General features: G+C 36.3%; 2 protein-coding genes across 2 annotated transcripts in view; both read left to right on the top strand.

Annotated features, from left to right (window-relative positions):
• The window catches only part of LOC142349632 (uncharacterized), a 116,864-nt gene that overhangs the window by 85,536 nt on the left and 13,506 nt on the right, over nucleotides 1–17,822 (top strand). The gene's annotated exons all lie outside the window — the stretch shown is intronic.
• LOC142349393 (uncharacterized) lies at nucleotides 382–15,832 on the top strand. Its single transcript, XM_075400923.1, has 9 exons — nucleotides 382–1,017; nucleotides 5,485–5,813; nucleotides 6,387–6,636; nucleotides 7,834–8,330; nucleotides 8,928–9,079; nucleotides 13,061–13,433; nucleotides 13,619–13,817; nucleotides 14,146–14,435; nucleotides 14,717–15,832. The coding sequence occupies exons 1-9, from the start codon at nucleotides 713–715 to the stop codon at nucleotides 15,058–15,060; spliced, it is 2,739 nt and encodes a 912-aa protein (XP_075257038.1). The 5' UTR covers nucleotides 382–712; the 3' UTR covers nucleotides 15,061–15,832.

Genomic DNA, 17,822 nt, shown 5'->3' with positions numbered 1-17,822 from the left:
ATTATAAAAAAGAACGTTGATAACTTTATTATAAAATGGTTTAAGTCATGATACTGTTCTCGATGTAATCACACCCGTTCTCTTTGCCGGTTCTTTAAAATTTCCTCAAAAAGTAACCGTCATCAGTAGCACATAAGGAAATTGGAATCAAGAATTGAGACTATCAATTTAATAGGTTTATATAGGTTTTTTTTTCTAATCGGTTATAGCCATATATGTTAAATGCAGTGCTGGAATTATAAACTGGGAAAAATTACAAAAAATTTTTGACCCAATTTTTCTATTTTTAAAATTTTTTTTCGTCTACTCGCTCATTTTGTGTGGTTTATACATTCCGGAATATTTTGTGAATGAGAGTACTCATAGTACTTGTAGTGCAAGCAAAATAGAAAGTTTAATAATTACTTGGTAAGAGTTCTTGATAGGAAGTTTAAGAATCTTCACTACTATATACAAGAGTTTAAGCCTTAGCAGAGAACTTTTGAGATTGCATTTCTGAATGGCATTTCTATAAGCATGAAAGGGGAGTTACTTTTAACCATTAGATTGAATTCGCCTCAAATTTGAAAATTTAAGATTTAACTAAAGTTTGAGAATTTTACTTCAGAGAAGTCAGTTTTGTTGAGCTGACGATTTGCGTTCTAAAACTAGATATTAGTAATTTTATATACAAATTTGTGCTTATACATTGCAAAAAATCGGCTTTACCGAGATGACGCCGGTTCACGCTGTAAACGAAGCACGGCAACAAACAGGAATGTCACAAAACAATATACCGGACCAAGCACCTGATTTTGACCAAAATGATTATACACCGAAGATACAGCCAGCAACAAAGCGATCGCCGCCCGATGGAATTCGAAAGGAAATGCGAAAGCTGACAAAATGCGAGTTAATTTTGCTGACAACGCAGAGTTTCTCCCAGGCCGTGATGCCACAATTGACCTTCAATTGGGGCTTTCTACCCATCATGTGGGGCATTGCTTACCTATCATTTCTGACCTTGCTCAGGGAACTGTTTTCAGATTAAGATTTCTTATTACTCAACATATTAATACGACGATTTATTTTTGTGAACGTAGAAAAGTTTTCTAGCTGAATTTTAATTTGTTGAAAGTGCATGCTTCAATTTCTGGACAGTTTTGAAGAACTTAAATTTCGTGCTTTCATATCTGATGCCGGAAATGTTTTTTTTTCAGAGTGAAAACCTACTTTTAATAAACCTTTGAAATTTGATGTCAGAATTTCAGAAATTTTGTCAATGTAACTATATCGAAGTCACAACTCCTTGTGCACTTGCTTGAGTCGGTCGGCAATTATTGCGCTCCTATTTTTGTTTGTTTTTATTACCTCTAAATAATTTTGCTTCGCTTTGCTTTCGCCGCTTTTTCTATTTTGTGTTTAAGTGTTTTCGAGCGCAGTTTTTGTCCTATTATTGTAAACGTGTGTTTGTTTGTGTTGTTTATCTAAGTTTTTTGCTTGACCGTGTTTGCGGTTTTCTTCCAGAACATTCTCTGCTCTCTTGTGATTTTTTGACGCTTGACTTCTTGATTTTGCGTGATCTGAATTGCTGTCATTCAAAAATTAAGTCCGTTTCTCGTATTGAGGCGAAAGTAAGTGCGACACCAAAGGAGGTATAGCTGTGTGGTTAAGGTGTCAGAGTGCCATCCGGGTGGTCGCTGGTGCGAATTCCTCCCCTGTCGGTTCTTTTTGCACCCTTTGCAGCCTACAGTTTATTTAGGGCGCAACGGTTGTTTATGCAGCCTAAAGCTTATTTAGGCTGCAGCCCTCTCTGAATTAAATTGCCCCGCCTGTCTTTCGACAGCATTGTTTTATAATTAGGTATAGCAATTTTTTTTCGTATAGTTGATTAATTATGCGCGTCAATTACCGGGAAGAATTATCCCATAGGTTTACAACTACCAATGCTTCTATAGAATGGCATGAAGACCTGTCTTTATTCAATTTTTATGCGGTTAAAAAAGAACAACAAAATGACAAACAACAAAAAGCCAATTAAAACTTGTCAGAAATCGCTGTCGAAAACGCTTGACCGATTTTTTGTCTGATGCTTTTGACTTTTCGTCCTCAAAAACGGGATAAACAGGTAGCGCCCAGCGGGCATTAAGTGCTCTTAGAGCCTTTCAGCTCTGTTTCAGCTCAAACTTATTTTGAAACTTATACTGATACTTATGGTGTGAAGGGCGGTTCTTAGAGGTTGAGACACCCCCCACCCCCACCATTGCCTTCACCCCCACCGCGCTGTCCCCCCAACCCAGTGTTGCTCCCCATCAGCCCCCGGTGCACCCCCCCCCCGTGGCTAGCTACTGACGAAGCCAACCGCTCGCCGGTCGTGTGAGAGTAATTCGCTCCACGTTAGTCGGTTATGCTTCAATTTTTTATGCGGTTAAAAAAGAACAACAAAATGACAACCAACAAAAAGCCAATTAAAACTTGCCAGAAAACGCTGTCGAAGCCGTAAAGCCATTTTTGGCCCTAACAATTTGTTCGATTGCGCCTTCGTCTAATATCAATAATGTAGTATGTGACCTCTCATTTATGATACTAGGCAACAAGTAAAAAAAAATGAAACAAAGGGGCAAAATTGAGTAATACTTTCGTTTTTTTTTCGATACAAAAGCACTTCCAAAGTCATGAAAGCCATTAAGTACAAAAAGGAATTATTAATTCGTTTATTCGTCTAAAGGAAACAATTGAGATCTGAATTTATCCAGAATTTGTCTTGCGTCTACAATAAGAACCTCATAAATGACAAAACTCAAAAATCAATTTTGTGAAAAACCCGTTTCAGAGCCAGTAAATTATAACGCATTATTTAAACACATTGGATTTGTTGACACCAATCCCTATTTGTCAGCTTCCGTGGACTGAAATAATGTCATATCTGACCTGTCAATAACAAGACTAGGTTACAAATAGACAATAAGAAAAAAATGTGAAATTAAGTGTTTTTTTTTTGTTTTTAATTTTAGACAATTGTTTTCATGTTGAAATCAAGTCATGAAAGCCAGCAGCTATCTACTAAAACCAGATGATAGACCCATTTATTCCTTCATAAAAAGCCAATGAAATCCGTCATTATACAGGAAATTTCATACGATTATAAAGACGAAGTAAGAAAAAATAGTTAAAGACAAAATTAAAAAATTTGATTAAATTGTTCAAGAAAGTAGTGTCAAAGCCGTTAAAAACATAATCTTCATCTCTTAGGGCTTAATATGTTCAATTTTGGCCTTTATTTAAGCCCAATAATGTCATATATGAACTTTCAATAATTTGGTAATGTGACCAAAATAGAAACTGTGAAAATTGGGCAAATACCTATAAACAAAATAAAAAGAATGAAATCTATTAGTATCAAAGCCAGAAAAACATAACTTAAGGCAATAAAAATGAATTTGTTAATCAGCGGAATGAATACGCGTTCTTTCTTTGCTGACACTAAGCTACAATTTGACCAAATTAAGAAAAAATAGAGTCAAAGTTCAATAAGCCATTATTTATTTAAAAATCAAATAATTTTAACAGTCAAAACGACCATAAGCTTATGATTTTTAAAAGTCAAAACTAGAAGCATTAATTTGGACCTATCACTACTGAGCTTGGATTTAAAATGTTCTGATCTTTAATTAATTTGAAAAAGATCGATTTTTTTTGTAAGACTGATTACAATCGCAACTCTTTTTGGATTGTAACAATCCAAGGTTGGTCCGAAAGTCCTGCTAATTCTGTTCTTACATTAGGAACAGTTTTTTTCAATTGTTATTGATAAAGATAATTTGTTAGTTAAAAAATCAAAAATAAATGCTGCGTTTTTGATAATCAACGATTAAAGTTAGCAGAAAACAGTAAAGTTTTAATTACAGAGCACTCTCAACGAAAATTGAGGTAAGAATAGCCTCCTTTTGAATCTACAAAGATTGTCTGAGTGGTGTGTGGGTGTGTAATTCCGGCAAATTTCTTGAAAAAGGACTACAGGATCTTATCTTGTGCTGTTTTTGATGAAAACGGCTGAATTTTGAAATTTTTCGCCAGAAATTTTGACTTTGACAAAAAATTTGAATAACAATAGTCGACAATATTTTGCTGTCTTTAAAAATAAAGTCTACAACACTATTGTTCAAAATTTTAAGAAATTTTAATAAAATTGACAAAATTTCGGGCAAAAATTCCGAAAATGTGAGTAAAAACAACGGAAATCACTGTACTTTTCTCAGAAGTTTAAACCTCGATAACTCGCTGTAAAAAACGAAAATACCGAAAATCTTTTTAGTTCCATATTCTACGCTGGGCGAGCTTTCTAATTCTCTACGATGAATATATCGATCGGCCAAAATTGTCTGAACAAAAAAACACCCATTTGTGTATATAGTTCCTCCCTCCTCAAGAGGGGTCGGAACAAATAAACCTTTTTAAGGACAGTGAAACAAAGTTATTTTCTTTGAGGTGACGGTGTTTCTGAAGAGAGCCACTTTTTATTGCTAAGATATAGGGTAGTGGTTAAGAAGAAAGGATGATTGTTCAAGTCCCAGAACGGTTCCATTTTTATTTTTTGGCTGCTAGTGTTTGACAGTAATATATTGACAATTTTTCTTTTTTTCTGAAAATCATATTGGCAGGGCGGGCAATTTGTTGCTCAATGTGATATTGCGTGTTCAAAACTCTTTGTACATTGAGCCTTCTAGAAATAGCTTCTTTTTTTGAAAGCTAGAACCACGTCATCATTTCAGCACGTAATCCAATTTAATTGATCGCTTTAGAAATGTAAACTTTAGTGTTTACCGAAATTTTCTTCAGTAACATTTCTAAAGATATGCAGAAACTGCAGTCTGACCGAATTTCCATTTCTTTTTTGCAGTTAACCTCTAAGCTGTTTACGATTGTCTTTAAATAACTCAAAATCTGACGGTCGGTGACCGGTTTCTGAATTCAACTTTATTTCAGCAAAAGTTTGGGGGGGGGGGGGGGGGGGGGGGTCACAGATTTTTATTTTACAATAATAGAGGGTACATATCTGTACTGTATTTCTGATTGAAACTTGATTTTTTCAAAAAAATAATGGCTTCTATTTTGTTAATGAGCTAAGAGAAAAAGGAAAAATACACCTCACGCATTTTTTGTGCTGAAAACCGTCATGTTTTGGTGTCGAAAAAGGTTTTGGTGTATTCATCGCTCGAGCGAGTAGCAGAAATACGGATCGACTAAATTGTAAGCATTTGCTTTTGACTGATTTAAAAAACAAGTTAGGCCAAGTTTGCGCGTGGACACAATTTCAGTGACTTGTTCTGGAGTAATCCATTGTTTTCTGTAGTTTATTGGGTTTCCATTAGGTTCATATTTGTGGTTCTGTCGCTTTGCCGACTGTCGATTTGATTGTTGGCGCAGTCTAAACCGCGACTTTCATTTTACATATCATATACTATGAGTTAGCGAGGCGGAGAACAGTTCCCTATGACACGGCAGCTTCCAAACGTACTTAACTTTCGCCGATTACTTCAGTCGCCCTGTTATTGTATCGATCAGTTTGGAAAAAGCTGACGACCCAGTCGAATTCCCTGCAATCACACTTTGCAATAACAATATGGTTAGGAAATCGGCCGTGTCAAGGATTTCCTACTTGAGGGACTTGGCCTTATTGGATGACTACATCAATCAATTGTTGAGGTCTGAATTCCCAGACGATTCTGACCCCAGTCTTCCAGGCGCTGAAGAAGGTTATGATTTCGAAGCGTATTGTGAGTCTCTGAATGGAAGCTTTGAATGCAAGGATGCTGGATTCTGTATTACTGATGGTATTAGAATTCATCAATTGTCGTCATGGCTGAGTTTTAATTTTGAGCATGTTTAGAGAATTGGAAAATTAAAGAATTGGAATTGGTGAAGCGGGAGCATTTTTAGAAAAAAACTCACTCTCCCCTCCCCCACCCCATACACACCCTATAGCTTAAGTCTGAAAATGGAGATCTTCATGGAAATGACCCGCTACTTAAATTCGAAAATGTAAAATTAGTCATTCGGGGTAGACTGATAACGATAATTGTCCAATATATACTAATGCAAAAAATTTTGATTTAGGCTGAGTAGGGGAGGTGGAGCGGTTTATTTTTTTGGGATTGTTTTCTAGAGATAATTGCAAATCTCTTTATGGCTTGAAATAAAGTGAGTGCATCAGTTCGAAAAATAGATAGTTGGCATTTTTTGCATAAGTACTTACTATCATTTACAGAGCTGAAAATGCAACCAGGAGAAATAAAAAATGCAATCACGCGTATTGTATTGCATCGTTTTCCCTAATTTTGTAATTTCATTATTGGTTTCTGTCACTTTTCCATCGAATAATGATGTAATGCCATGATGATGTAAAGAGTGGGTGTGTAATGGCTTTTCGGAATGCCGAGACAACTCCGACGAAACTGACGAAGTCTGTAAGGAGTACAACAGGACAGCTGAAGAGAATAATGACAAAGAAGACGACGATGACATTTGCGTTGATGGGTTTTTGAAGTGTCCGGGAGAAATGACCTGTGCTTTGGCTTGTGACACCCTCATTGATTGTAGAGTCGTCGAAGGATATGATGAGACCGTCGAGATTGGATGTGTTCACGCTTGCACAAGGCGGGGTTTTGAACACGCTTTTCGCTTTGCCCTCGTTGGAAACGCTCAAAATACTTTTTTCGGTAATTAATAGCCGCCCTCATCTTCTCAGCCGGCTATTATTGCGCTCGTATTTTTTACAATTCAAAGAATTTTAATTGTATTGGGGCGCTGTCTTTTTTTTAAGATCTGTTCACACATTTTCATGATTTTTGAAGTCAAATTGGAGTGGTGATTTTGGTCACGCCGAAACAGGAAATGGAGCGAAAAAGCGAGTGGTTTTGCGGCGTGAATTTTTTTCGCTCTAATTTTAAAGTAGAGTGAGAAAATGGTGTTTGAACAAAAATTCGATTTCTCGGTAGTGGTTTTTTGTTCACATACGGCAATTTCACTCTGATTTTTACATGTTTTTTTTTCGATTTTTTGGATCGGATTTTTTTCTAAATGGTTTTCCCAATCCATTCACAGCTCATTCTAGGCCTTGTTTTTTGTTTGAATTGAATTTTCATTTCTCGCTAGTGTTTTTTTGTTCGCATGCGGCATTTTGACATTGATTTTCTGTTTTTTTTTCTTATTTTTTGATCTGATTTTTTTTTAAAATGGTTTTCTCAATTCACTCATAGTCCATTCTTGGTCTAGTTTTTCTGTTTAGTCAATGAAAATTCTTTGAATTGTACGTCAGGACTTGTCCTGCTATGTTTTTTTACTTCGTCAAACTTTTTTTCGCTTTACCATTTTGCCGCTTTTTCGACACTTTGCGTGAAATCTTTTTGACTTCTCTAGGCTAGTTTCTCTCTTCTCTCATTCTGCTAAAAGTGATTTTGAACATCAGTTGCTAAACAAAGCAATTCAAAATGAACAGAGTTAGTACAAAAGGACTTAAAAAATATTTTTGTACAAAAATCTTTTTTTTTCAATATATTCTATTCGTCCAATCCCAATCATGCTTATTGGAATCAACGGCGGCTATTTTCCGGCAATCTGCCGGGTATGTTTTGTTTTTGTGTTGTATTATAGTTTCTAGAGCGATTAAAAGTGGGGATGGCAAACAAACCGTCGCATTGTACCGGGGGGAGGGGAGGGGGGGGGTTCTCATTGATCTGATGATTGATTCTATGGTCTGTAGTGATGTATCAGACAATCTTATTTAGTTCAAATTTAATTTTGGGCTAAATTGACCAAATTTGGTATCACGTGGCAAAACCCTGCGGCGTCAAGGGACGTCTTTGTAAATGGAACGACAATTCTGACATCCCCTTATTTTCCAGAGAACTATAAAAATGAATTAGACTGCGACTATACAATAAAAGCGCCCAAAGGTCACTTCATACAGATTACCTTTAACTCCTTTGACGTCGAAGATGATATCACCTGTTCATATGATTACCTCATGGTTGCAGATAAGGGATCGAATACTGTTCTGGAAATAAATGGAAAGAGAAAAGCCTGCGGGATAATTGAGCCGAACGACCTTCCTGTTTTGAACTCGACAAATGAAGAGGTCCATATTTTATTTGTAACGGATGGTGGCGTTGTCGCAAAAGGGTGGAATTTCACTCTAGAAGCGATCTCGATTTCAAAGGAAATTTCACAGGACGCAAATCGAAAAAAGAGGTCATTTTTTGACTGGGATTTTGGCTTTACAACTACGCCAGATAGCGGAGGGGGGTTCTGGGCGACAACTACCCCGCCATATTGGTGGCGGAATACCCAGGGTTGGCTTGAATTGAAAAGAACATTTTTTGCTACAAAAGTATAGCCAGTGAAGGTATTATGCGAGACCCGCTGGAACGCAGCATTTTGTGGGTCAACAGTAACAGAATAGGGTTTTGTCGCTGGATTCTAAATTTAAAGCAGAGATTTTGGAATTACTCCTTTGGGTGGAATTACTCGTGTTTTACCACCCTATTTTGAGTTTTATAGTCATGCGCGGCTTAGCTTCTGGAACGAGATGTTCTCGTGCTTTTTTAGGTTAACGAGGTGAGGTTTGTGATTGCGATTTATCGTTTATTATGTTGGGTGGGTCTCAGTGTCATGTATACTGTTAAGAAACGGATCTCAACTTAGACATATCTGAAATATAGGTTTCCATGGTTTGTCTTTAACAGGTCATTGGCTCAAAAATATTATTTAAACGCCCGCAATTACGCTCGATGGTAACTCAGCGTGGCAACTCAACGTGTCATAAGAAAAAATTTTGCCAAGTGGCGTTTTAAAATGTGAGAGGGCGGATAAAAAATTAGATTTAAATGCAATAATTTTCAATTTTTGTTTTGTAAACAATGCCAATCCTATTGTCAATATCGAAACAGACTATCAAACTTTTCCTACAACGACGGCATATAATATGTACGGTTACTACGACTCAGACACCTACGACAGTTCTAGTGACAATGAGAATTATGACAATCTCTTCGTACCTGCTGCGTCCTTTGACAAAATCACCAAAAATGACTGGATCGAGGCCAGCGAATTGCTGCTTACTTTAAGACAAAAATTAGTTTTGCAAACAAATATAATGATAAGGTTGATCTTTTCATTAATTTACTTCGGTACGCCATATCCTCTGTGGAAGACCATTTCTGTATGCTGCAGAGGTTTCATTTGTACTTTTGTGTTACAGTCTTTTATTTGACTGTCTTCTAGTTTTTATTGCTGAAACTTGGAGTAAAGTCAATGTGAATTTTTCACCAGAGTAAACATTTGGATATTTTTCTCGGAATTTTTCTCGATTATAGGAATTCATTAAACCCCCCTTTCTTAAGGGGTACAAAACGAAGCGGAGTGAAGCCCTAATTTTTGTTCTCAATAATTTTCCGATCTTATTCCTTTCCTAAGCAAGGCTATTTCTTTTCTGGTCAAGGCAGAGTAGTCGATAAGAAATGAATTAACATTTATGAACATTACCCAACTCTTCCCGTCTTTTTTTTTGCCATTTTCTGGATTAATTGCGCTCCATTCTGCATTTTTTAAAAATAAAATTGAAGTTATTTTGAAAATACATTTTTGAAACAAAAGAATTAGGATGTAAACGAACCCATTTCGGTGATAAACTCTGGAAACAGCCAATTGTAGTCAGTTTAGCCCTTTAAGTCGACAAGTCAAAATAAAAGCGAAAGGGCGGTTGAGAATAAAAACAAAACGTCCGAAGTAAAATTCGCGCAACTTTTCCATTAGTCTGAAATTTTCTGTGTAGGCTCTCCAATAAGCAGAATATTTTTTAGTTTCTGTCATTTTTCTCTAAATTTAAAAAGTCTAAAATAAAACATCACCGACATCTTTTAGCTGAAGATTCTATAAAACCTAAATTGTACGGGAAGATAAATCTTCGATTTCGTTGCACACATTTTCTGCGACACGTTCTTCATCCGTCTGGCTATAATAATAATAATACAAGATTTAGGGAATACCCAAGGGAAGTTTTTGTTCCGACCCCTCTTGGGGGGGGGGGGGGGGGGGAGGAGGAACTATATACTCAAATGGTTTTTTTGTTCAGACAAATTTGGCCGATCGATATATTCATCGTAGAGAGTTGAGACTGGTATCATTAGAAAGCTCGTCCAGCGTAGAATATGGAATTAGAAAGATTTTTTTGATTTTCGTTTTTCACTTTCACAGGGAGCTATCGGGGTTTAAACTTCTGAGAAAAGTAGAGTGAATTCCGCCGTTTTTATTCACATTTTCCGGAATTTTTGACAAAAATTTCGTCAATTTTGCTAAATTATCCTAATTTTTTAAAAAAGCGTTGTTCAACTTTTTACAGACAAAAAAAATTTTGTTGACATTTCTATTTGTTTGTCAAAATTGGGGCTAAATGTTTAAAATTTCGGACTTTTCTCATTAAAAGCAGCACGAAATAAGCTTCTTTAGTCCACTTTGATTGAGTTTACTGGAAGTGAACACCAAAGACCCCTAACACAGTCTTTGTAGACTCAAAAGGGGGCTTTTTATTCTTCAACTTCCGTTGAGAGTGTTCTGTAAGTAGTAGTTTGCCGTTTTTTCTAACTTTAGTCGTTGATTATCAAAAACGGAGCATATTTTTATTTTTTAACTGACAAATTATTTATATGTATAACATTCAAAAAAATAATTGTTCCTAATGAACGAACAGCATTAGCGGGGCTAGTTTTGGACAAATCTTGGACAGCTACAATCCAAAAATAATTCGGATTATAATCAGTCGGTCTTTAAAATAAAACTGGTCGATCCTTTCTATATTAATTAAAGAAGAGAATATTTCAAATCGAAACTCAGTAGTGGTAGGTCCAATTGGCTTCCTATGCAGCTCCAAATTAATGCATCTAGTTTTATACTAGAAAGCTTCGGGGCGTTTTGACTTCAAAAAATAATTAATTTTTAGATAAATAATGGCGTATTGATCTTCGACTCTAATTTTTCCTTTATTTGGTCAATTTGTAGCTTAGTGTCAGCAAATAAACAATGCTTCATCTTTCTACTGATTTAAAATTTAATATCTATTGTGGTTTTACGCCTTAACTTATGGTTTTGACTCTACTAGATTTCTGGTTTTGACACTACCATTTTTCACGTTTTTTTGTTTCGTTTTGTCACATTATCACATTATTGACAGTTCACAATCTGTATATTTCTGGCGTTCAAAATAAGGCACAATTGAACAGACAAAGTTTTTGAAAGGCATAGATTATGGTATTAACGTCTTAAATTTCTCGAATTTTACTGAATTTTTTAATTTTGTCTTTAACTGGCGTTTATGCTTTGTCTTTTTAGTCGTATGAAATTTCCTGTTTAAGGATAAGTTCCATGGGTTTTTCGTGGAAGAATAGTTGAGCCGTTGTTCTGATTTTAGTAGATAGCTAATGTCTTTCATGACTGAAAACAATTGTTTTTCGAAGTTAAAGAAAAACAACTTCGCAATTGTTCCTTTTATTGTCTTTGTTACTTAGTTTTGTTAATTACTGGCCAAATATGAGATTATCGGTGTCAAGGGAAGTTGTCAAAAGAGATTGATGTCATAAAATCTAATGTTTTTAAAAAAATTCGTTAAGACTTGACTGGCTTCAACATTGGATTTTCGCAAAAAGAAAAATCATTTTTGGTTTTGTCATATTTGACGTTCTTTTTGTGGACGTAAGACATATTCTGGATATTTACAGGTCTATTCTGGATATTTACAGGATATTAATGGCTTTCATGACTTCGGAAATAACTTTTTTTCGAAAAACAACAGGACTACTTAATTTTGCCCTTTTTCTTTTCTGTCTACTTTTTGTCTAGTCTCATTAATGAGAGGTCACATACTACATTATCGTTGTTCGGAGAATGCAATCAAAGATTTTTTGATGGCCAAAATAGGGCTTTACGGCATCGAAAGCGTTTTCAGGCCAGTTTTAATTAAGTTTTTGTGTGTTGTCTATTTGTTGTTCTTTTTTATCCGCATAAAAAATTGATTACCGACAGGTCTTAATGTGCTTCTATAGAACAATTGGTAACCGTTAACTTATTGGATTTTTTAGTTGATTTCTAATGCTTTTCGTTACTTTGATGAAATTAATTGATTTTAAAAAATTAAGTGAAATTTTCAACTGTTTTTGTTCTTTGTTGTCTAACTGATACCAAGCCTTATTATGGAATGGTCCCATAGCTTTTCTCGCGAATTACAAGTTATTTTGTTTAGTTTAAGTTCTATCTGACGCTTTTTGACTTTGTTATTAAGTTTCGTTTTCTAAAACGGACCTTTTTGATATAATTAATGTTTGTTGTGGTTGTTTGATTTTGCTGTTCGTCTGGACGGGCTTTCTTAATATTGGCACATCTCATCAATCTAATGCATCAGTTTTTACTCCAATGAGTTATTTGCTTTGGAGGCTATCTTTTCGTTCATACACAATTTTTTTTAAATGCTTGAATTTTTGGGTTTTTCTATCTGTTCCCCATTTGGTAGACAATTATGTCAAAATTGCGGATGAGTCGGGTCGGAACCTTATGTGCGATCGCACATTAACGAGCCTCCTTGTTAAGTTCCCAAATCAAATTTAACAGTCACTTCAGTTCGAGTTTTTTATGTTTCCGCACTCAGTACAGTTGCATGTCAATAGCCAAGAACACATATCCTTCTAGTTGAAACTGCGGTTGATATAGCTCAGATACGCCTTCGGAAGTTTCGTCTTATAATTCCAAAGCTTTTCACATCCACATGGCCATGATAAAGCTATTTTGTCAAAATCTTGTGGATATTGGCATCGTGTTAACAACTAGCTTTGGTAATTTTTTTGAATCAACTATTGTTGCGATTATAATAGTTGCAAGCGTTGCCACTTTAGCTGACGAGAATGCTTTTATCCAACAATCTGCATAAAGCAGTAATGGCACAGAAATGGCGGTCTCTGATATTTTTGCATCGATACATTGTTTTGGCGACAGGGATTGATTAAATATCTTCAAAGTGGCAATTCACTGTTTTGAGGCGGTTCATCTTTCAAACATGCCTGATTTCTCTGACTTCAAAGATTTTGTGAAACTCTCTGAAGCAGAAATCATTGGCAACGGACATCAAAAAGGAGCGTTTATTGTGCAGTGCGTTTTGGATGGAAAGTCCTGCTCACATGAAATATTCACAACTATTCAAAACAAAGATTTCGGAAATTGTTTTGCGTTCAACGCATTTCAGCAATTATATAACGACACCAAACCGTACTCTAGCACGAAGACGGGTTTTAATAGTGGTCTGAAACTGACCCTGTTTGTGGATAAGGATGAATACATCGGAATTTTTGGGCAAAATTCGGGAGCCAGGTTGACCATCTCGAACCCCCGTGATTTCCCCCCGATTAGCACCAAGGATGGGAGCTGTTTTCCACCCTCAGCACCTCAATGACAATTTTTGCAACTAATCCGGATAAAAGGCTCCCTCCCTTTCTGATTATTAGATACACTATGATGGAGGCTATCTTTGGTGGGATATGATGGGAGATAACCTAAGTGCCTTTGCGTTTATTATAAAACAGCTCCCTGTATCGGAATCAGGCCTTGTATCTGAGTGCTGGCTTTGCAACTACCCTCACTCTCTCGCAAGAGTGGGTTGTCCGAGCGGAGCAGCCCTTCTCCGATTGTTCCTCCTCTTGGCCTCGAAACGTAGAAGCATCTAAGGAGGCAATGATGTTCACCTACACCCAAGGGGGGTTTATTATTGAGCGGCTGTTGAATAACTTGAAAAGGGAAATGATTTAATTTATGAAGGAATCGAAATGTGACATATTCATGGGTACAAGTAATTGTAACGATAATTGTAAATCTTTTAAACTAAATATAATTTTAAACAAATCTTGAATTTGTTTAATCGTTGTATGTTCTGAAAGTGCTGAATTTGAGCACAAAACTTAGATACCTAAATGGCTTATGAACGGTGAAATTTTTTTGAAAAGAGAAATCGGTTACGAACGGTTAGAGTAAAATTCATTTAGTAAGTTTATATTTGAGTTTCTTAAGACCACTATGTAATTCGTCTTGCTGCTCTTGAAGAGCGCTTGTTAAGAAAGCATGTTCCTTAAGTATCTACTTGCTCATTCATAAACCCCGGGTACCCATTCAAGCTTTCTGCACCCAACTCTGTCATGAGACAGCTTTGAGCCTGGTATGTAACTGCAGCCAATTGTCCAATTTTCACTTCAGTTCAAACCCGGAAGTATCCCGCAATTCAAGGAATTATTGCGACCCTTGGAACAAAGAACAGTTCAAATGCGTTGATCAAGTTCTCAATGATTTCAGCTTGAACAAACGGACGTGTGAATGTCCGCAACCGTGTCAGGAACGAGACTTAAAAGTGTCCAGTTCCTCTTCAGGCGCGAATCTGATCTGTTTCTTATCGAGACGTTTTTAGCTTTATAAAAGCACAAGCATTTCTGAAATTGTACTTTTTTTGGGAGGGGGAATTATTGGGAAAAATAACCTCACCTCAAGCTAATTGGAAATTAAATATCCCTCCTTTGCTCTTCCTTGAAAATTACAAAATGGATTTTGGTAAATACAAATACACGAACAGTCGGAGAGTTGGCAATTGTGGACAGAAGATAGTCTCAGAATTTACTCATTTTTTTGATAAATAAGGAACAGATTTGTGTAGAATGGCCAACCGAAGCGTATGCGCCTTATTTCGCCTACCTTCTTCGACGATCACCCTCGGATAGAGTTAGAAAGTTCATCGAATATGCAGTAAAAGCCACCGGACACGCTGATGCAACGACAACGCTCAGCCAAATACTGCGAAAGAACTTCGTACGCGTTGAGATATACTTCGAAAACTTGAATTTTTTCAGGATCGAAGAAATGCCCAAATATAATATTCCTCTATTGTTCGGGACGCTCGGAGGAAATATGGGCTTGTGGCTCGGATGGAGTATTCTGGCCTTGTTTGAACTGGTCCAGTGGATTATAACTTGCTGTTCGATTTTGCTGTCGAAGCCATGAAAGTTAAATCGGCCTTCGTTTCCGTTTTCCTATTAGACTCTCAAGACAAATTTTAGAAATCAAAATTGTACATTAAGATAACCAAATTTTTATCGAGGCGTGAATTTTAAATTGCACTTACTTGTGTGGAAGGAAACTTATGCTAAAATATTTCTAATCTGGTTCTAAAGTATCCGCATTTATGAAACCGTAGACTTAACCTGAGAGCAAAATTTTTGTTTTGTTAAACTGTTGCAAAGTTTGATGTAAAATGCATTCAGATATAGCGCCATATTTTGCAATCATTTTGCATGTGCTGTGCTTTTATAACCTCAAATTAATTAAATTTAACGTCATTCCGTTTAATTATTCTCAAACGAAGTTGTAGTAATTACATTAGTCCTGTGGTTTTTACGCGATTTTTCGTCTGACTCATTTGATCTTTCGTCCTCAAAAACGGGATAAACAGGAAGCACTCGGAGGGCATTAACTGGCCGAGCAGCTCTCTTAGAGCCTTACACCTTACTAGTCTCTAAGTATCCGATTCAGCAATATTGTTTTGAGGCGACAGTTTCAGGGCCTGAGGGGGCGGTTCTTAGTCTTAAGTTTGACCCCACCACCCTCAGTAGCCCGAGCCCCTCATTAAGCCCGCGCATTATTAAGACTTATTGCATTAAGTTTTTAAATTTGTCTAATGCTTCTTTATTTAATGCAATATTTTTTGCTCGAATTTTCTGGAATACTCTTCAGCGTGCTTGGTCTCTTATTCAGAATTTTAAGCAACTAAACTACTTTGCCGCAGTTTACTACTTAATTAAGTTCACAGAAAGTGGTTTTATTTTCTATGATATCAGTAGTTGTATCAAATGAACTCTAGTAAAAGATTTGGAAGCCCAGCATCTAAATATATCTAAGGTATTTCCTGGATCAAAAGATTAGATTGACTGTTAAAATAATTCCTCTAAAAGTGAATTACAGTCAATTGGTTTGACGATAGTGGCTTGATGTTTATAGCTGCGAAGTTGAAAGCTGAGCATAGCTATAATGCGGAGTTCCTGGTTCTTTTTGTTTCGTTGTTTGACGCTCTTTTTGGTTTTACATTTGTTCACACAGCATCAAAGCTGAAACTTCAAATTTTCTGGATGACTTCTTCCTCTCACTGACGGCATTTGTGCGCGTGGCTTCTTATCTCACTTTCTAGTAAAAAGGTCATTTGCGCGATTAGATTCTGATTGTGCGGTACGCAAGTCTTTAGCAGCTATTCATGCTATGTGTTGGCTATATTCTTTCAAATCGCCATGCCATGATTGATTGTTTTCTGTCTATTGTGTCCACAGAGTGAAGGGATGTGACTAACTGCTAGTGATATTATATGAATTCTTGTTGTTAATTTGCTCTCAAACGAATTTGTAGCGATTATATTAGCCCTGTGGCCTTTTTTAATAGCCGCACAGCGATAGCTGGGGCTATTATTGGCCTTCTATTGTTTTTTTTTATTTCGTCGTCGCGATTTTTGTTATTTGTTACGACCATATGACGTCACAACCACTTCAAATCTGCTTTTGGTTTATTCGTTCATGCAATTTCAACTGAAGTGCGTGCGTGACGTCATTTTTCGCTCTTAGTGGAGCGAGTTCTTTATTCATTCGCGTGATTAAAGGTTTGGTCACAAGTGACTTACGCCACTCTCAAAAATGACTTCCTCACTTTGAAGTTTATTTTCTTGAAGTTGACTTTTATTTACCTCAATTCAAAATGGATAAGGTCAAATGGGTGTGTGTCACTCTCAATGAAGGTTATTTGAGAGCAGCTAATAGAGGCAGCAAAAACTCATACAGATTTTTAATCAAAATATAACACATCAGCCTTCAATGAAAAGACGATTTTTGGTCTGTCGTTTTTACTGTTTTTTTTAGACTGCCGATCTACAAAGCTATTGCGGCTTTTTTCTGGCAATCTGCTTGCTATGTTATGCGATTTTTCGCTTGACAATTTTTCGTCTGACGCACAATTTTTCGTCCTTACAGACAGGATGAACAGGTAGCACCCAGAGGGCATTATTTTCTCTTAGAGCCTTTCAGGTCACTAGTCTCTAAGTATGCGGTTCACAGAAATTGTTTCAGAATTTTACTCAAGGTGCGAAAGGCGGTTCTTAAAGTTTGATGGACTTGCCTTTCATTCAATAAACAGGTGATCCCAACAAATCCTTAAGCCTATCAGTCAATATCAAAGGCATTTTGAAGCTTAATTGAACAAAATAGTGCAGGGCGTGTCAGAAAGCGGGGACGGCATGTTGTAAAGAGAAGTCTTTGAAGTTTAAGGAGAGAGTCTTGTGCATTTTTGACTGCTATTGTTCCATTAAATATATATTTGTTGTTTTTTAAATCGGAAGCATTTTTTTATTTGCATATTTCTTAATGGGAGATTGGAAAAATTTTGAGTTGCTACCCGGCCTCAGCGCAAAATGTAAATTTTAAAAATAGTTAATAATTATGTAGACAAGACCAACTGGGATCAAATTTTCAGTTGTCATTTGGCGTCCAGATTTGGTAATAAATTGCTCATGAAAGAAGTTTTGAGCATTTTTGTCCTGTTAGTTTTTTCACGTGGTTTATTCTACTGCCAGTTCTTCTGATGGATTTTTTTCAGCACTTTTTAAGCAACTTTGTTTTCACGTGTTCAATTCTCCTTGATTTTTGCGTGTTCAATTGCTCCCATTACGATTTTGAAAAAGCCTTACTTATAAGAGATGGAAAGTGCGCCAAAATTTATTGCATTTTTGG

This window comes from Convolutriloba macropyga, chromosome 11 (genome assembly GCF_964194025.1).
Source record: "Convolutriloba macropyga chromosome 11, txConMacr16.3, whole genome shotgun sequence".
Lineage (NCBI taxonomy): Eukaryota > Metazoa > Xenacoelomorpha > Acoela > Convolutidae > Convolutriloba > Convolutriloba macropyga.
The sequence above is the reverse complement of the archived record's forward strand: the minus strand, read 5'-3'. Positions and strand labels throughout refer to the sequence as shown.